This window comes from Lontra canadensis, unplaced genomic scaffold (assembly GCF_010015895.1).
Source record: "Lontra canadensis isolate GAN:19392208 unplaced genomic scaffold, GSC_riverotter_1.0 scaffold88, whole genome shotgun sequence".
NCBI lineage: Eukaryota > Metazoa > Chordata > Mammalia > Carnivora > Mustelidae > Lontra > Lontra canadensis.
Window position 1 is genome coordinate 8,062,811 of NW_022631082.1, and position 21,126 is coordinate 8,083,936.

A 21,126-nucleotide genomic window follows, 5' to 3' on the forward strand; every position below is an offset into this window, starting at 1 on the left:
TGATCTACTTTGCCTGTAACCAAAGTGTTTCCTGGGATATAATATTTCCAGTACTTAAACCAGAAAAGTCTTGAGCAACTGGGATTAGTTGTTTATACTACATGCAGGTATGTGAATATTAGTTTCCACTCTTATTTCATTTCAGGAAAGTCCATTGAGGCTGTTTTTCCTTGTTATATATCATTAACCTGAGGAAGAATTTTTGTAGAAGAGATTTCTACTGAGGTATTGGGTAATAGCTCCTGATTATACTGGGAGTGAGATGAGCATGCTGTATGTGCCAGAAAACTAAAAGTCTCCAGCAACTGAATATCAAATGTTTACTGCTTACTTTCTCTCACAAGTGGTGCCAAGAAGAGTTATTTGTGATAAACATGAAAAAGCATCTTTTATACTCTGTCCAAAGGATGGCAGCCAGCATTTTCTTCATTTTCTAAGAGACAAGTTCGTCAGGCTTAGCTGTTCATTATAATTCTCCTAAGAAGGAAGGTATAAACATGATTTTATGTTAGAAGGTGCATGATGTGCACAGAAAACTACAAAATATTATCGGAAGAAGTCTAAGAAGAGAAAAGGTTTTGTAAATCTGAACATACAAATTATTGGTACAATTCACATTGCCAGGATCTCTCCTCTGCCTTCTGTGATTCTCTAGTGAGGTTTTGCAGGGTTTGTGTATTTGGAAATACTAGGAATGAAAGCAGACTTTGAAGAAAAGTCTCCAATCCATCCTAATATTTATTTCACTTGAGTTTTGTGACTATATTTACACATATTTATTGTTTGTCATATACAGGGCTGGTGTGGAATGATGAGGTATAAAGGATGTGCAGTGACTACGTGCAGCGTGTGCACCAGGGGTACAGATCTTTATTCCTGATTACTTGGTCGATCACAACATTGTTCTCTACTTACAGGTACGTTGTATCTTGCTCCTAAGTACAGTTAAAAAGGGAATGTACCCATGACACACTAAGTGATATTCTACATTGTGGGGAAAGAGGACAGTCATGTGCAAGGGTCAACATGAGCATAGAAAGTGAGTGAAAGTATAGGAAGACTTCCTTTCAAGATAGGGAAGTGTCTTCAAGTGAGTTCAGGTGAAAAGCAAGTGTAAATCATCATAGAGCATCTCCTGCTGTATACCCAGGTTGTCAGTGAAGTAGGCATGAGCTTCTCAAGAGGACTGGTTAGTGAAGTGCTCTGGGAACACTGGATAATCTTACCACACTGTGTTTGGAGTCGTCAGACATGGTCCCACTTGAGAGAGTGTACTTCTCAGACTCAGCTTTGGTTTTTCCGACCCCTTTGAACCAGTTCTTGTATTGTTCCCGGACCTGTAGAGACAAAACATGCTTGGGTCAGCTCACTGAAGGGAGTGAGCATAGGAAGGGTCCTGGGTGGGAATGGGCAGTAGTACCTGCTGGCTCAGGATGCAGTACACCAGGAAGATGAAGACGCCCTGCAGGCTGTTGATGATAGTGAAGAGGTAAGCCATGACATGGGCAGCTGGACCCACCTGAAGGATGCCCAGACACCACGTGCAGCCCAAGATGAGCAGCTGAGCTGTGGCTTTAAATGTCAGCATCCTGGGTAGGAGGAGGAAGGAGGTCAGGATGCATCCAGAACAACACAACCAGGGCTGGTTTCATGTCCACTCCATGATGCTTCTGACTGAATTGTGATCAACTTTGACCTTTGTTGTCAATGTTTCCCTAAAGAGAAACACTATTTGGGTCCAAGATGGCATTTGACTAGGGCTGAGGTTAATGGTGACACTCGAGAATGTGAGTTTCGAAAAGATCATGATGTTTCATGAAGATCCCTAATTTTATTCAACTGACATTACTGAGAATATTCTATGCACCTGGCTCTAGGCTGGGGCTATGGCCTTCAAAACAACAAAGTATAAGATTTCTGTTCTCAGAGACCTTAAAATCTGGTGGAAAGACAAGAACAAATGATCACTTATAACATTTGCGAAGTGAGGTACTTCTTTCCATCCAGGGCTATTCCTGTCCTCATCCTCTCCATGAACTGAGCCAGGATATGCTTTGCCCGGAATAGAGGCCATTGATTCTGTGTAAAGTTGAGGAAAGCAAAGGACATCCCCAAACTCTTAGAGGATGTGATATGTGGATGACAAAACCGATTTCACCAGGTGCAAGAGAAGGGGGACAGCAGAGGGCAGAGCATGCATGAAGGCATGAGTTGGTAGGGTGTGCGGGTTCTGAAAACTGTTATGTGATTTCCTGAGCATGTTATAAAGATATGAATGTTCAGAGGATTTTTTTTCATGGATCACTGATAGCAATCTCTGCTTGTCAGAACAAAGTCATTTCTCTCTGCAGCTGAAGTAGTTTGTTGTTGAGGGTATGCACAGATGGAATGTTTTTGGTATGGGTGTCAGCAGCAAACCACAGAATCTGAGCTGGCAGCCAAGGAGGATTGCTGCCCTTCTCTTTTCCAGTCCCCTCAGGAGTCCTGTGAAGAGACACCAGAGCCTTGGAGGCAGGAGGACAATGTTCTTTCTGGGGCATGGTATGCCCCTGTGACCCATCCTCACCTTGTGTTCTGGAGGGTGGACACGTCACTGTTGAGTGAGGAGAGCTTGTTTTTCACAATCCAGAAGGTCATCAGAAAGAAAACCAAATTAATCTGCAGAAAACCCACAGGCATTTTAACTACAGTCCACACTTGGAAAACCTTCTTCCTAGTTCATCCAGCTGCTAATGTGGCAGGGAAAAAGCTTTTGTGTTTCATAACAGTCCTAGAGAAGCAGACCAAACACCCCCTAAATCAGGCCCATGTTTGTCCTGTTACTTCAGTGACCACTTCAATTGAGTTTGCATGGGAATTCCAAATTGTAGCACTGAAAGTGCTACGTTTGATTCCTGGTTTTACAGTGGGAATTCCCACCTCCTGGGAGCCCCTCATCAGTCCTGGAATGATTGCTCACCCTGCCTTTCACCCGCCTGATACACCTGGTCTTTGAATGACCCTCAGCTGGGCAGGTGGGCTGCTCTGATGTCATCCATTACTCACAGAGAAGATGGTGCAGACGGGGCCAAGGAAGGTCCATATGAATCCTTTGTCTGTGTGGAGCCAGCATCTAAGAGAAAGATGGGAAGAGATTCAAGAAAATATTGGCTTTCCTGGATAAAAGATTTATAAATAAATATACCCCCAATGTTTCCTCCTGCCTTCTTCATCATCATTATTATTGCTTTTTTTTGTGTATAAACATTTACATACCCTCCTAGTCAATTTTAAGTACACAATACTTAACTACTGTTAGGGAAAACCACTATGTAATATAGATCTTCTAAACTTATTTATTTTGCAGAACTACAACTTTGTATATGCCTTTGATGGAGGCAATAGTTTCATGAGTATTAGCCCCAAACTTAACAGGTTGTGTACACTAATTACATACAGTGTTTTACATGTCAGTCACACCTTAATAAAGTGGTGTTCAAAAAAAGATAAGTTCCTTTCATAAAGCTTTCTTATGTCTTGGCACTCAGACATACTAGCAGAAATAAATATAATTTTTAAAAAGAAAATAGCAGTATTGATCTATAAATTAATTTATGGGTTTTTTTTTGGCTAAGTCTTGAGTGTCTCCTCTGTGTCAGGGTCTGTGCTTGGCTCTGAAGATTGGCTGGGATTAGGGTGGAGTGGTCTCAGTCCTCAGGGAGACATCAGCGAGGTGGGAGAGTCAACAATTAGTAGACAAAATCATGGTAATTAATTTTATGATCAAATATGAAGAGCTATGAGGATATGTAGCTGGATCCATAACTTAGTCTGGGATATAGGAGATCCAGATAGTCAGGAAGTGTTTCTCTGGAAGAAGTGACTTGTATTTAAGGTGAAATATGAGTGGTGAGTGGGTATGGACAGGTGAAAATTTTGGACCATGCAAGAAGTGAGTGAAAAAACCCAAATTAGACAAAACAGTGAGCCTGCTCCAGCCATAAGGCTCATGTGTGTTACATAACTTATAACTCACAAGGACACAGGTACTCACACACTCACGGATGAGGCATCTCAAGGCCACACTGAGAGCAAGGACTGCAACTGCCCCTCAGAACAATGTATTACTTAAAATATAACTCATGGGAAATTTTACTAGTTACCAAGCACATTTAGATATAGCCTTAAGAAAAACACATACTGGCAATAGGCCTCTGGGGGAGAGGACGATATACAGCCTTGAAGCTGAGCAGCTGGGAATGCCCAGCCCACTCAGGGCAGAACGCCGCCTGCTTCATTTTTCTGTTATCTCCCCTTTTCTCCCGGAGAGCACCTATGGCTACTTAGATAAGTCCTTTGAATGTATTTGTTCAACTATAAACTTTACACTTCTTGTACAGACATATTTTGCCCTCCTTCTTGTTTATCTACAAGACATGTGACTAATGTTTGGCCTTCTTCCGCTCTTCTGTTGGTTACTGTTTTTAATCTAATAAAAGTGAGACTGAGGAGTTGTTCGGGGCAACAGTCTTTTCTAGTCTTGTCCCCTGCTCCCTTTCTCTTGCAGCTGACTTGTTTGTGCCTCATTCTTCTCCCGTTCGTGGACAGGAAGTGGCAAGTGGCACCCGAACAAGGACCAGAAACGAAACAGGAGAAGAAGCCCCGACGTGAGTTTTTGCACGGCCGTGCCTTTTTCCCGCTGGTGAGCTGTGGGTATGGGTAATGTAGAGAGCACAAATGATTATCGCCCGCATGTTTGCTTACTGAGACGGCTCCTAAAGGCGGGAGGAGCGAAAGTCAGCGAGGGCCAATTTACGGAGCTTTTAAAGGTGATTAAAGAACCTTACTCCTGGTTCCCTGTATTAGGGACTTTAGATTTACAAACATGGGAAAAGGTAGGTCATGAGTTAAAACTTTTGCACGCTAAGGGAAAACCAATTCCAATTACCATGTGGTCTACTTGGACCCTCATTCGCTCCGTGTTGGAGCCTTTTCGAAGCCCTGATTCGGAGAGCGGTAATGAATGTTCGGAGAAACTAAGAAGAGGAAGCTGAACGTGCCAGCCGGGAGGAGAAAGACATGCCTAAGGCCGTCAGAGAGGAGCATAGAAAGGAGGAATCTCCTCCTCCTCCAGTAACAGAACAAAAGGTGCAAATGGCAGCGCCACTGTCGGTTCCCCCATCCTATAAGAAGGCCCCATTTAGGGAAAATGATGAAAAATACACGCTATCAGCCGTTGGAAAAGGCCTCCTTGAAGCACAGCGAGCAGGAGACCTAGATGCCTTACACTTTAATCTCCCGGTTATTATTAGACAACATGGCCCTCCGGGACATGATCCTAACAACCCTAATGGTATCTAGGAGGCCAGGCATGAGCCATTTCCCTTCAAATTATTGAAGGAGCTAAAACGAGCAGCACAAAACTATGGAGTGAATTCTCCGTTTACAACGGGAATCACTCAAGGCATCGCAGAAGGCAATCGACCGATTCCGATTGATTGGTCCTTGTTAGCAAAAACAGTTCTCTCTTCAAGCGAGTTCTTACAATTTAAAACACGGTGGCAAGAGCATGCAGAAACAGCAGCTGGGCAGAGCTAGTAATGTTCCTATTTCCACGGAGCAGCCCATGGGTGTTGGGCTGTGGGCCCAGGTGCAAGACCAGGTACAAATGAACGATCAAGCTGTTGAGCAGCTCCAGGGTCGTCGTTTGAGAGCCTGATAGTGCTGGATTAGATATCCCCATTCCCAAAGATTATCTTTTAATGCCCACCCAGCTTCCCATTAAAATTCCAACTAGTATTTATGGCCCTTTACCAAAGGGGACCACTGGGTTACTTTTGGGGAGATCTAGCCTTACTTCAAAGGGAGTACTAGTTCACACCAGCATTACTCATTCAGATTATACTGGTGAAATTTCAGTGATGTTAACTACTGTGGCTCCATACCATTTTCAAAAAGGAGACTGCATTGCCCAGTTGTTACTTTTACTCTATCTCCAGGGTCCATCTAAAAACAAACAAAGAAACTCCAATGGGTTTGGAAATACTGGAAAAACTGGAGCATATTTAACGGAGAAAATTTATCAAGATAGACCAATTTGTCATCTTAAAATACAGGGAAAAGAATTTTCAGGTCTAATTGATACTGAACTGATGTCTCGATCATGAGCTCATTACATTGGCCTAAAAAATGGCCATATAATTCCTCTTCTGTTGCTATTACAGGATTAGGACAGGCTGGCAATGTGTGTCAAAGCTCCAATATTCTTTTCTGTGAAGGACCTAAGGGTCAAAAGGGTTATCTACAGCCATATATTGTAGACTTACCCATTAACCTTTGGGGGTGAGATTTACTAAGTCAATGGGAAACCTCTCTGGTTATACCTTCCCCTAAGGGGGATTTCCAGAGTTTTCACTGAGGGCCACTGCTCCTGAACCCATTAAGTTAAATTGGAAGAATGACCAACCTATTTGGGTGGAGCAGTGGCCCTTAACACAAGAGAAATTACTTACTTTGCAAACCCTAGTAGAGAAACAGATAAAAAAAGGACATACTGAAGAATCTCACAGTCCTTGGAATTCATCAGTTTTTGTTATTAAGAAAAATCAGGAAAATGGAAACTTTTAACAGACCTGCATGCAGTTAATTCTGCTATCCAACCCATGGGGTCTCTCCAACTTGGATTGCCTTTGCCTAATCTAGTCCCACGTGAATGGCCAATAATTATCATAGATTTACAGGATTGCTTTTATACTCTACCACTTGCTAAGGAAGACTGTCCCTGTTTTGCTTTCACTATTCCCAGTGTAAATTTAAAAGAACCAGCCAAACGATATTAATGGAAAGTTCTTCCACAAAAAATGTTAAATAGCCCCACTATCTTTCAGGAGTATGTGGCAAAAGTTATACAGCCAGTTAGAAATCAATTTTCACAAATTTATCTTATCCATTATATGGATGATATATTATGTGCAGCCTGTAACAATGTGCAATTGCAGGATACATTCAGAATGCTTCAGTTGCAATTGGAAAAATACAAACTAATTACAGCTCCAAAAAAAATACAAGTCACCACACCTTTCTCATATTTGGGGTTCATCATGGACAGGACCTCAGTTAAACCACAAAAGTTCAAATCCATAGAGATAAAATTAAAACCTTGAATGATTTACAAACCTTATTGGGAGACATTAATTGGATAAGACCTAAAATTGGAATTCCCACTTATGCTTTACAGCATCTATTTGCCTCTTTAAAGGGAGATCCCAATTTAAACAGCCCTAGGACCCTATCAAAAGAGGCCTTAAAAGAATTACAATTTGTTGAAAGCCAGATTCATTCAATACAAACGGATAGAGTCCAACCTGAAATACCATTAGATCTTTTCATTTTTCATACCCCACATACACCCACTGGGTTAATTATTCAGGAAAAACTAATTATAAAATGGATTTTTCTCCCAAATAATACTATTAAAACACTCACTACCTATATAGACCAGATTGGCAGTATTATTCAATTAGGAAGAAAAAGGACTCAGCAAATACAGGAGTATGATCCACAGGTTATTGTTCTGCCTTTATATAATACACAAATTGAAACGGCATTCCAAAATAATTTAAATTGGCAAATTGTCCTTAGTGGCTTTACTGGAAACACTTCTTTTCATTATCCCTCTTTACCTGTTGTTTCCTTTTTAAAACATACTGCTTTTGTCCTTCCTAAAATTACTTCTAAAAACCCAATAACAGGTGCCCCTTCTTAATTTCTGGTGGCTCTGTCAAAGGTAAAGCTTGTTATTATGGTCCTACTTCGAAGGTCATATCTAATACCGGTCTCTCAGCACAAAACTAAGAATTAATGACGGTTGTTGCATTGTTTCAAGACGTTTCTTCTGCATTTAATCTGTTATCTAACTCTTTATCTATAGTGTATGTTTTAAAACATATCAAAACTACTACTGTTTCTACATCTGATGTACAACGCTGACTCTCATCATGGCAGCCGCAAGTCTTCCTGGATGTTATACACAAATAAATAACTTTACTTACTGAGCTTATATACCCAATCCTCCCCTGCTCCGTCCAGTAGAATGGGGAGAAGATATAATACCAATTTATTTGAATGCCTCAAAATGGGTACCTGGAATTTTGGATCCTAGATTGCCACTATTGCCCTTAGAGGAGGGCACAAATATTAATCTTACTTTAGGATATCAAAATAGGCCAATATGTATCGGCAATCATTCCAGTTGTCTTATCACTGATGATCAAAGATGATTGGTGAACTTTCCTACTGATAATTATCTGACTAAAGTTCAGTTACATTTACTCTCTACTAAGGGATTCCTTGCCTATAAATATTGGGGTCCTAACTATAACACAGTAGCACCCCCTATTCCCAAATACAAACTACCACAAATGTGGTCTGATGAGGAAATTCACCCTTTATGGGAGGGTTTTCGAGCTTCTCACCCCAGTATTGTTATTAATGATTCTTATGGAATTGTATGGGACTAGTCCCCTAAGGGGATGGCAGTCACCAATTGCACTGGGAGACCCTGCTCCTCTCATTGAAATTTAAAATGGCAAGTTTTTTGATGATCTCATTTCACCACAAACCTTAACCTCAGGAGATGAGCCTCTGGTCTGGCTTGGGCAAGGACTTTCTATACCATCCCCTTTTGTTAATTATCATAAAAAACAAAAAAAATATGGAAGGTCACCACCGCTTTAAATCACATAAGAGTTTGGAACGGCTCTTACATTTATCAGTCTAATAACTATGCATTCTCTTTTTTCCTAATGAATGAAGAATGAATAAAAGCTTGTGTTAGAGATCCCTATGTTTTTGTTATTGGAAAAATGACTTTTGATCATAGCAATAGAAAGATAAACTGTCTCAGAAGTAAAATGTTCACTTGTGTAGATGAGAATGTTTATACAGATAATTCTATCATTCTCATAACTAGAAGAAGAATAGGCATTTGGTTACCGGTGAAACACCATCGTGTTTGGGAAAGCGCTCCAGTTATGCATGTACTTTTAACAGTTTTAAAGGACTGGGTCCATAGAACAAAAAGATGTCTTGGGTTGCTTATAACAACTATTTTAGGAGTTATAGCCATTACTGCTACAGCTACCACTGCAGAAATAGCCTTGCATCAAACTGTACAAACCACACAATTTGTACAAAAGTGGCACGAGAATGCTAGCAAAGCTTGGAATCAACAAATAATCATAGATCAAAAATTTAGAAGAAAGTATCTCTGATTTAGAAGCAGCCATGATATATAGAGGAGATGATCTTCAAAATATAAAGCTTAGACTTCATATTTTATGTGACTGGAATGTTTCTTCCTTCTGTGTTACTCCCCATGATTATAATGAATCAGAAATATCATGGAGCAAAATTCGCCATCATATTACTAATCATTATGGTGATAATCTAACTTTAGATATTAGACAACTTCAAGATACTATTCAAAACATTACTCACTCATCATTACAATCAGTTCCAAAAATGAGTTTTACTAAAAAAAATAACGGTATTCTGTCTAATTAAAACCCTTTTATTTGGATCAAACAAACTGGTCTCAGTGTTATAGATGGAATGATTATTCTTTTTATTGCTACAATCTTTTTATGCTTAATCCTCTGATACACGCGAAATCCCTCCAATGACTGAAAAATCAAGAAGCTGCAAAATCAACTTTTCTACTTCTTCACAAACAAAAAGGGGGAAATGCAACTGCCCCTCAGAACAATGTATTACTTAAAATATAACTCATGGGAAATTTTACTAGTTACCAAGCACATTTAGATATAGCCTTAAGAAAAACACATACTGGCAACAGGCCTCTGGGGGAGAGCATGATATATGGCCTTGAAGCTGAGCAGCTGGGGATGCCTGATAGCTCAGGGTGGAATGCCACCTGCTTCATTTTTCCGTTATCTCCCCTTTTCCCCTGGAGAGCACCTGTGGCTACTTAGATAAGTCCTTTGAATATGCTTGTTCAACTATAAACTTTATACTGCTTGTACAGACATATTTTGCCCTCCTTGTTTATCTACAAGACATATGACTAATGATTGGCCTTCTTCGGCTCTCCTGTTGGTTACTGTTTCTATCTAATAAAAGTGAGACTGAGTTGTTCAGGGCAACAGTCTTTTCTGCTGTTGTCCCCTGCTCCCTTTCTCTTGCAACTGACTTGTTTGTGCCTCATTCTTCTCCCGTTTGCTGATAGGAAGTGGCAAAGGACAGAGCTGGACTTTATCCTCAGTGAGATGGGAGGTGTGAAGATGGGGAAAGGGTCAGATGGACCGAGCAGGAAGCATCAAAGGGAAGCTTCAAAGGTAGGTGTTGGCAAAGCAGGCAGCTTCTGCCTCCTCTTGAAAGTGGGTTTTACTGGAACACACACTCATCCCTCCCAAACTGTCTATGGTCTTGTTTATGTTCTGAAGACAGAGCTGAGTAATTGCCGCAGAGACCATAGGACCCACAAAGCTGGAAATATTGATTATCTGGCCATTTATGGAAAAAGTTTGCTGATATTTATGCTTAACTCCTTAGGAAGGCCAGATGGCCAGTGCTCGCTGATGCAGCTGAGCTCTCGTGTCATCAGGATAGGCACATAGTGTGAGTGCCAGACTGGATGTGGCCCCAGTTCTGCCACCACCCAGCTGTGTGACCTTGGCCATGTTAGTTAATCTCCTTGTGCCTCAGTTCCTCATCTGTCACATGGCCCAATACCAGTTTCTACTGCACAGGTTGTTGGGGGATGATTTGAGCTGACATATGAAAAATATTTAGAAAAGTGATTGTATATCAGAAGTGATTTCTAAATCTTGGCTGTTGTTACAGTTATTTTGTCTTCCAAATGACCCTCTGTTTCCTTTAAAATTAGGATATAGAAGGAGTTTACACAAATGAGTGCCATCTCATCATTTCAGTTTTGCTTTCTAGATTTAAAACTGTCCCCTCAGTTAATGCAATGAATACTGTATTAATATGTATTTACTAATACATAAGATGCTATTTATATTACAGGCTATAGTCATTAATATAATTTAGTTATTTATGTAATATACACTTAATATTTAAAATAATTATATCTGAAAGATTAAAGAGTCACCTCATTTATCTTAACTAGATCAATTTGTAATTATTAAACATCATTAATATTATATTAGTGTATAGTTAATAACATAAAGCATATTATTTAAATAGATAATTATTTACTATTTTATATTAGTGTATAGTTAATAACATAATGCATTATATAACTTAAATAATTATTAACACATTTTATAATTAACATTTAAAACAATTATATCTAAAGAACTAAATGAGCCTGGTGGTGGGTATTATGGAGAGCACACATTGCATGGAGCACTGCATGTGGTGCATAAACAATGAATTCTGGAACACTGAAAAGAAATAAAAAAAAAAGAAAGATTCTCCTCCCAAACTAAAAAAAAAAAAAAAAGAGCAATTCAATGAACACAATCTTCCACCAGGTAGAAGTCCTTGGAGTGGTCACTGACTCCTCTGTCTATCATGTTCTGGTGGAATTAAATAGCTATTGATTCTATGATGGCCATTGTCATGCTAGAGAAGATGAGGATGTGGGAATTTGTGTTTACCGGGTGGGTGTTCCGTACAGGTGAGGCCTAGATGCAGCAGAAATGGCCACAATTATAGCTGGGACTCCATAGCCCACAGGGAACATGAACTTCTTCATGATACTGCTCACACTGGAGTAGTTGACCACCGTCAGGTTACGTGCAGTGAGGAAGAGATTCAGACCCTCCAGCAGCATCCAGGTGAAGGAGGCCAGGTAGAGATAGTGTAGGGCACCAGCAATGATGGCACACAGCACCTGGGGGAGGAGAATGGTGTCACCAGGAAGGATCATCGAGGAGGAATGTGACCCCAGGACCTGTCCCATACTTTGCCATGAAGGAGCGTTCATGTATATGGTCAAGTTGTTGGAAGAGGGTTTGTCTTCTAATTAATTAGTCAGTGTGAAATAGTCTACTTACTCTCTAACCTCCCCAGAGCCCAATGTCATTTCATTAAGGTGTCAGTGCAGCATGGCTCCATGAACTGGGTACCCCTAGGGCAGCAGGAGCTCCTCTGTGACAGTGTCAATACCTTGATCTCAGTCCGGTCAATGGCCATGAGGAAGAGCAGGTGGGCCAGGAGGAGGCAGATTGAGAGCTGCAGGTGGAGCGAGGTGCTGGTGTTCTGGATGGTTTTGCACAGCAGGAAGGTGAGGGATGCCAGGAGGAGGCAGAGCAGAGAGAGGCCCAGCCCCAGGTATGTGATCACAGCCAGCCCGGGATCCTTCTCCTGGGATCCAGCAAAGAGAAGCAAAAAGGACATCATAGTCACATTTCCCTAAATCTTCCATCTAAAATTTTTAAATTTAATTTTAATTTTTGGTGTAGCCAAATCAGGAAAGAAGGAGGAAGGTAAACTTGTTATGTTATTGGATAAATTCCTACAGGTTTAGAATGCTAGAATTTTATGGAAATATGAATTGATTAACTCAGACCTTGGAAGAATTGAGGAATAAGAGTCCTTACTTAAGGCAGAACCCAGGGGAGCACCTGCGTGGCTCAGTGGGTTAAAGCCTCTGCCTTTGGCTCAGGTCATGATCCCAGGGTCCTGGGATCAAGCCCCACATTGGGTTCTCTGCTCAGCAGGGAGCCTGCTTCCCTCTCTCTCTCTGCCTACTTGTGATCTCTGTCTGTCAAATAAAGAAATAAAATCTTAAAAAAAAAGAACCCAGGAACTCACAAAGGTTTATTTTACTTTACACATCAGGTAAGGAAGTCTTTGATGTGGTGATCCAGAGGAAGTAACTCACCTGGCTAAGGGAGCAGGCAAGCATTGTTCCTAACTCACCTGTACTGACTGGCTTTCTTGGCCCCTTTGCCTCTGCTATCACCAAATCTTCCTTTCTACAGCTCCTGAGAGCCACTTTCTACAGACTTCCTGTCCTGAAGACCCCTGTCATAAGCAGAAATCTAATTTGTCAATAATAGGTGTACACACACTTTCTTCTGGATTTTCAGTTAAATGCCATTTTAGGTGCTGCTGTGAAGGGATTATGCTGATGGAATTCAGATCCTATGTCTCTGAGAGGGAGTTTATTGTGGGTGGGCCTGGTCTAATCAAGTTAGCTCTTAAAAGCTCTGGGCTCTTGGAGAAAAATGAGTTGAAGTTTGAGAGCAATTGTGGTCAGGGAGCTCCTCCTGCTCATCTCTGAATAGAAATGCTGAGATGGATTGCATGGAGCACTGGGTGTGGTACAAAAACAATGAATACTGTTATGCTGAAAATAAATTTAAAAAATGATTAAAAAGAAAAAAGAAATGCTGAGACGCTGTGTGAGGGCTGCCAGAGAAGGAATGCATGCAGCCCCGAGGAGCTGAGCAAGGTCCCCTGCTCACAGCTACCCAGAAAGTGGAATCCCAGCCCTATGACTGCAAAGAACTGAATCCTGCCAGCAACCAGGGAGCTCCCAGGAGGACCCTGAGCCACAGAGGACAATGCAGCTCTGGTCAATTTCAGGCTTGTAAGACTCAGAACAGACAACTCAGCCCCACCATGCCCAAGATGCCCCAAACAAACCACAGATATAAATTTCTGTTTATTTAAAGCCCCTACACATAAGGAAACATGTTACAGAGCAATAGGCATGGAATGCAGCCCCTTCCAGGGCTCTCACCTGCACATCATAGTGGGCCATGAGGACAGCAAAGCTGCTGAGATGGGTGCACTGGCAGGTGGTGCTGGTGTCTTCAGTGGTCACCATCCTGCATCCTGTGGTGGACCAATGACCATATCCATCCAGACTGTGCTCCCAGAAGACGCAGAACACCTTTTGCATTGGCCCAGGGGTCACTGACTGCAGGAAGAGAATGTAGGTAGGAACTGGTGGTTCTGGTGTTCAGAAATGCTTATCCAAAGCTGGCTCGCAAAGGAATTTCCTGAGGAATGATGCACCCATGGGGCAACCCCCTGAAACCTCAAGACTGAGCTAGGCAGCAAGGCTGTGCCCAGGACCTAGGCTCATTCCACACCCACAGCCTATCTCACCCCAACACTCACATGGTGAGAGAAGATGAAGGTGATGGGGGAGCTGAGGTTCTGGGTGTCCTTGTTGCTCATAAATGCAGAGATGACATCTGAGAGCAGGACAGAGGAGACTTCTGGCAACACGCCCTTGTGTGCCCCATGCAGAACTGCCTGTTTCTCAGGCTCCAGGACCAGGGGGGCCTCCACCAGCAACTTGCCCATCCCTGGAGTGGAGATGAGGCCCACCACAGAAGGACCTGCAGGATGAGGCCAATATTGATACCTTGGGGTGCCAATAGGGCCCCTTCCTCCTCAGATGGACTCTTTGTGGCTCCACTAGACCCCCGTTTCCCTTTAATTTTATGTTTCCTGTTTGTCACATCCTTGGGCATCTTCCTCTCATTTCAGCCATTACCTGAGTCCTCAGATTCATGCACCACATCCCAGTTCAGCATCATCTTCACCTGATTCTGACTCAAGATGACAGTTTTATCTCCTTGCTCCCGCACCTTCAGGGACAGGTCTATGAGATTCCAAAGTTGTGTAAGGGAGATAGATTAGTATTTGTGACAGTAGTGGTTGATATAATACCATTCTATGTGTGTATATATGATGTATGTATAAAAATATTTCATGTATTACCTAAATCTATAATATAAATACTTTATATGTAATATAAATACATACAGAAGTCATATATAGTATAAAATATAATGTTGAATATTATATAATTTATAGAATGCACATATAATATATGCATATAATATAACATATGAATGTTCTAGATCTAATATATATTATATATTAATAATAGTATTATTTGACACACATAATAACAATATTGCACATATTTGGTATACATAATAATTTTATATATGTGTAAAATTTGAATTTATCAAGTGTTATAAGAAAATATTATCAGCAATTATTCGACAGTAGGTTAGATAACCTAGAAGAAATGAGAAAATTCCTAAACAGTCACAAAACTACTAAAACTGACTTTTTAAAAAATTAAGTTTAATTAGCCAACATATCATAACATGTCATTAGTAAAACTGACTTTAGAAGAAACAGAAAATCAGGACAGACCTGCAGTAGGTAGAGACATTGTGTTGTTTATCAAAACCTTCCCTGAACAAAAAGCTCACGTTAGATGGTTTTGCTGCTGAATTCCATTTAAGGATGATATCATCCATTTAAATGACTAATCTTTTATAAACTCCTCCATAAAGTAAAATAAAATAAAGTAAAATAATATAGGAAGAAATACTACCTATAAGGCCACCATTACCCTGCAAACAAAACTAGATAAAGACATCACAAGAAAAAAAAAAAAACTATAGACCAATCTTTTATGAACATAGATGCTGAAAGAGTCAACAAAATATACGGAATAATTTTATTCAAGGGAGCTCAAGACTTGTACATAGAAAACTGTTAACTGTGTTTATGGATGGGTGACTCAATATTGTTATGATGGCAAGAGTCCCTGCAGAGATTTACAGAATCAGTGCCATCCCTATCAGGATTCCAAAGCAATTTTAGATATTTAAGTAGTTGTGGAAATGAAAAAGCTCAACCTAAAATTCACTTGAAGATGAAAAAAAAAAGGAGTACTTAATCTCCTAATTTCAAGACTGACTACCAACTTACAATAATCAGAACAGGAGGGCATTGGCATAAGGATAGGCATACAGATCAGTAAAATAGAGTTTAAAGTCCAGAAAGAAACCCATGCATCTATGGTTAAATAATTTCCAATAACTGGTGCCAAGACCCTTCAGTGGAAAAAGAAAAGTCTCTGTAACAAATGGTCCTGACACATCTGGCTATCCACACACAAAAGAAGGAAGCTGGAAACCTACTTCATACAACACACAAAAATTAGTTCAAAACGGGTCAAAGACCTACATTAAAATTTTTTTAACTGGGTATTTATCCCAAAGATACAGATATAGTGAAAAGAAGGGCCATCTGTACCCCAATGTTCATAGTAGCCATGGCCACAGTCGCCAAACTGTGGAAAGAAACAAGATGCCCTTCAACAGACAAATGGATAAGGAAGATGTGGTCCATATATACTATGGAGTATTATACCTCCATCAGAAAGGATGAATACCCAACTTTGTATCAACATGGACAGGACTGGAAGAGACTATGCTGAGTTAAATAAGTCAAGCAGAAGAGTCCATTATCATATGGTTTCCCTTATTTGTGGAGCATAACAAATAACATGGATGAGATGGGGAGATGGAGAGGAGAAGGGAGTTGGGGGAAATTGGAGGGGGAGATGAACTACGAAAGACTATGGACTCTGAAAAACAATCTGAGGGTTTTGGCAGGTTCTGGGATAGGAGGTTGGGTGAGCCTGGTGGTGGGTATTATGGAGGGCACGTATTGCATGGAACACTGGGTGTGGTACATAAACAGTGAATTCCAGTACACTGAAAAGAAATTAAAAAATAAATAAAAATTAAAAGTTTTTTAGAATTTATTTTATTTTTAAATTAAAAGTCAATTAATTAACATATAGTGTGTTAGTTTCAGCAGTAGAATTCAGTGATTCATCAATTGTGTGTAATATCCAGTTCTCATTACATCAAGTGCCCTCCTAATGCCCATCATCCAGTTATCCAATCAAAAAATTGCAAATGACAGTACAGACAAAAGATTGATATCCAGGATCTATAAAGAACTCCTCAAACTCAACACACACAAAACAGACAATCATATCAAAAAATGGGCAGAAGATATGAACAGACACTTCTCCAATGAAGACATACAAATGGCTATCAGACACATGAAAAAATGTTCATCATCACTAGCCATCAGGGAGATTCAAATTAAAACCACATTGAGATACCACCTTACACCAGTTAGAATGGCCAAAATTAGCAAGACAGGAAACAACATGTGTTGGAGAGGATGTGGAGAAAGAGGAACTCTCTTGCACTGTTGGTGGGAATGCAAGTTGGTGCAGCCACTTTGGAGAACAGTGTGGAGATTCCTCAAGAAATTAAAAATAGAGCTTCCCTATGACCCTGCAATTGCACTACTGGGGATTTACCACAAAGATACAGATGGAGTGAAAAGAAGGGCCATCTGTACCCCAATGTTTATAGCAGCAATGGCCACGGTCGCCAAACAGTGGAAAGAACCAAGATGCCCTTCAACGGATGAATGGATAAGGAAGATGTGGTCCATATACACTATGGAGTATGATGCCTCCATCAGAAAGGATGAATACCCAACTTTTGCAGCAACATGGATGGGACTGGAAGAGATTATGCTGAGTGAAATAAGTCAAGCTGAGAGAGTCAATTATCATATGGTTTCACTTATTTGTGGAGCATAACAAATAGCATGGAGTACATGCGGAGTTAGGAGAAGGGAGTTGGGGGAAATTGGAAGGGGAGGTGAACAATGAGAGACTATGGACTCTGAAAAACAATCTGAAGGGTTTGAAGAGGTGGGGTGGTGGGAGGTTGGGGTAACCAGGTGGTGGGTATTAGAGAGGGCACGGACTGCATGGAGCACTGGGTGTGGTCCAAAAACAATAAATACTGTTATGCTGAAAATAAATTACAAAAATGATTACCCCCCCAAAAAAAACAACAAAAATAAATAAAAATTAAACAAAAACAAAAACATGTGATCCAATATTCATAGTAGTACTATTCTCAATAATCAGAAGGTGGCAATAAGCTAAATGTCCATCAGTGGATGAAGGGTGAAATAAAAGGTGCTGCATCCATGTGCAATGGAATATTATACAGCCATAAAAATAATGAAACACCTATAGATGCTACAACATGGATTAGACTTGAAAACATTATGCTAGGTGGAAGAAGACACATATTAAGCAACACAGTGTATGAGTCTCTCTATATGAAATGTCCAGAATAGGCACATCCATAGTGACAGAAAACAAACCAGTGGTGTCTAGGGGCTGGGGGAGGGGAGGAATGAGGAATGACTCCTGAGCAGGAGTACAATATTTGCATCAAGGGTGACGAAAATATTTTAGAAATAGAGGCAATGATTGCAACTCTGTGAATATACTAAATGTCACTGAATGGGGGCACCTGCATGGCTTAGTGGGATGAGCATGGGACACTTGGTTTTGTTCAGGTGATGATTTCAGGGTCATGGGATCGAGGCCCGCCTTGGGCTTGTGCTCAGCAGGAGTTTGCTTGAGGTTTCTCTCTCCTTCCTCAGCCCCTCCCCTCTGTTCTTACTCTCTCTGTTTATAAAATCAATCAATCAATCAATCTTAGAAAAATAAATGCCACTGCATAGTATGTTTTGCTTAAAATGGTGAATTTTATGGACATGAATTAAAACACATAAAACACTTAAATATCAGATAATATTAAATTCATATTATTCCAAGTTATATAAATTGTTTTCTTGAGAAGCCATTTCTATTTTATCTTAAATTCTTCTTTATCATCAATTCCTATGTTCATAATTTATTCTTTATTAACATGTATATTATTTATAGTTTTATTTATTTATTTATTTATTTTTAATTTTTCAGTGTTCTAAGATTCATTGTTTATGCACCACACGCAGTGCTCCATGTAATACCTGCCCTCCTTAATACCTACCACCAGGGTCACCCAACCCCTCACCTCCTCCCTTCCAAAACCCTCAGTTTGTTTCTCAGAGTCCAAAGTCTCTCATGTTTCATCTCCCCCTCTGATTTCCCCCAATTCACTTTTCCTTTAATTCTCCTAATGTCCCAGATGTTATTCCTTATGCTCCACAAGTTAAGTGAAGCCATATGATAATTGACTCTCTCTGCTTGACTTATTACACTAAGTGTAATCTCCAGTCCTGATGTTTGATACAAAAGTTGGGTATTCATCCTTTCTGATGGAGGCATAATATTCCAATGTATATATGGACCATATCTTAATTATCCATTTGTCTGTTAAAGGGCATCTTGGTTCTTTCCACAGTTTGGCGACTGTGGCCACTGCTGCTATGAACATTGGGGTACAGATGTTCTTTTCAATGCATCTGTATTCGGGGTAAATACCCAGTAGTGCAATTGCAGGGTCATAGGGTAGCTCAATTTTTTAATTTCTTAGGAATCTCCACACTGTTTTCCAAAGTGGCACACCAACTTGCATTCCCACCAATAGTGTAAGAGGGTTCCCCCTTCTCCACCTTCTGTCTAACACTTGTTGTTTCCTGTCCTGATAATTTTGGCCATTCTAACTGGGGTAAGGTGGTATCCCAATCAGGTTTTGATTTGAATATCCCTGATGGCTAATGATGATGAAAATTTTTTCATGTGTCATTGGCCATTTGTATGTCTTCTTATTTTTTTTTAAATTTCTTTTCAGCGTAACATTATTCATTGTTTTTGCAACACACACAGTGCTCCATGCAATACGTGCCCTCCTTAATACCCACCACCTGGCTCCCCCAACCTCTCATCCCCCACCCCTTCAAAACCCTCAGGTTGTTTTTCAGAGTCCATAGTCTCTCATTGTTCACCTCCCCTTCCAATTTCCCCCAACTCCCTTCTCCTCTCCATCACCCCATCTCCTCCATGTTATTTGTTATGCTCCACAAATAAGTGAAACCATATGATAATTGACTCTCTCAGCTTGACTTATTTCACTCAGCATAATCTCTCCCAGTACCGTCCATGTTGCTACAAAAGTTGGGTATTCATCCTTTCTGATGGAGGCATAATACTCCATAGTGTATATGGACCACATCTTCCTTATCCATTCATCTGTTGAAGAGCATCTTGATTCTTTGTACAGTTTGGCAACCGTGGCCATTGCTGCTATAAACATTGGGGTACAGATGGACCTTCTTTTCACTCCATCTGTATCTTTGGGGTAAATACCCAGTAGTGCAATGGCAGGGTCATAGGGAAGCTCTATTTTTAATTTCTTGAGGAATCTCCACACTGTTCTCCAAAGAGGCTGCACCAACTTGCATTCCCACCGACAGTGGAAGAGGGTTCCCCTTTCTCCACATCCTCTCCAACATATGTTGTTTCCTGTCTTGCTAAATTTTGGCCATTCTAACTGGTGTAAGGTGGTATCTCAATGTGGTTTTAATTTGAATCTCCCTGATGGCTAGTGATGATGAACATTTTTTCATGTGTCTGATAGCCATTTGTATGTCTTCATTGGAGAAGTGTCTGTTCTTATCTTCTGCCAATTTTTTGATATGATTGTCTGTTTTGTGTGTGTTGAGTTTGAGGAGTTCTTTATAGATCCTGGATATCAACCTTTTGTCTGTACTGTCATTTGCAAATGGCTTCTCCCATTCCGTGGGTTGCCTCTTTGATTTGTTGACTGTTTCCTTTGCTGTGCAGAAGCTTTTGATCTTGATGAAGTCCCAAAAATTCATTTTTGCTTTTGTTTCCTTTGCCTTTGGAGACATATCTTGAAAGAAGTTGCTGTGGTTGACTACTAGAACTCATACAGCAATTCAGTAACGTGGCAGAATACAAAGTCAATGTACAGAAATCAGTTGCTTTCTTATACACTAACAATGAAAATACAGAAAGGGAAATTAGAGAATCGATTCCATTTACTATAGCACCGAGAACCATAAGATACCTGGGAATAAACCTAACCAAAGAGGTAAAGGATCTGTACTCGAGGAACTACAGAACACTCATGAAAGAAATTGAAGAAGACACAAAAAGATGGAAGACCATTCCATGTTCTTGGATCAGAAGAATAAACATTGTTAAAATGTCTATACTGCCTAGAGCAATCTATACTTTTAATGCCATATCGATCAAAATTCCACCGGTATTTTTCAAAGAGCAGGAGCAAACAATCCTAAAATTTGTATGGAATTGGAAGAGACCCCGAATCGCTAAGGAAATGTGAAAAACAAATGTAAAACTGGGGGCATCACGTTACCTGATTTCAAGCTTTACTACAAAGCTGTGATCACCAAGACAGCATGGTACTGGCATAAAAACAGACACATAGACCAGTGGAACAGAGTAGAGAGCCCAGATATGGACCCTCAACTCTATGGTCAAATAATCTTCGACAAAACAGGGAAAAATAT

General features: G+C 40.4%; 1 protein-coding gene across 1 annotated transcript in view; it reads right to left on the reverse strand.

The window, feature by feature from the left end:
• Positions 1-297: 297 nt before the first annotated feature.
• LOC116854210 (adhesion G protein-coupled receptor E2-like) overlaps positions 298-21,126 on the reverse strand; it is a 39,869-nt gene continuing 19,040 nt past the window's right edge. Inside the window, exons 11-20 of the mRNA XM_032835930.1 lie at positions 14,483-14,590; positions 14,101-14,324; positions 13,718-13,897; positions 12,136-12,333; positions 11,625-11,860; positions 3,046-3,112; positions 2,567-2,658; positions 1,421-1,589; positions 1,227-1,337; positions 298-477 (exon numbers count right to left, since the gene is read on the reverse strand). Of these exons, the coding sequence (XP_032691821.1) occupies positions 427-477; positions 1,227-1,337; positions 1,421-1,589; positions 2,567-2,658; positions 3,046-3,112; positions 11,625-11,860; positions 12,136-12,333; positions 13,718-13,897; positions 14,101-14,324; positions 14,483-14,590 (1,436 nt within the window). The 3' untranslated portion in view covers positions 298-426. The remainder of the gene's footprint in view (positions 478-1,226; positions 1,338-1,420; positions 1,590-2,566; positions 2,659-3,045; positions 3,113-11,624; positions 11,861-12,135; positions 12,334-13,717; positions 13,898-14,100; positions 14,325-14,482; positions 14,591-21,126) is intronic.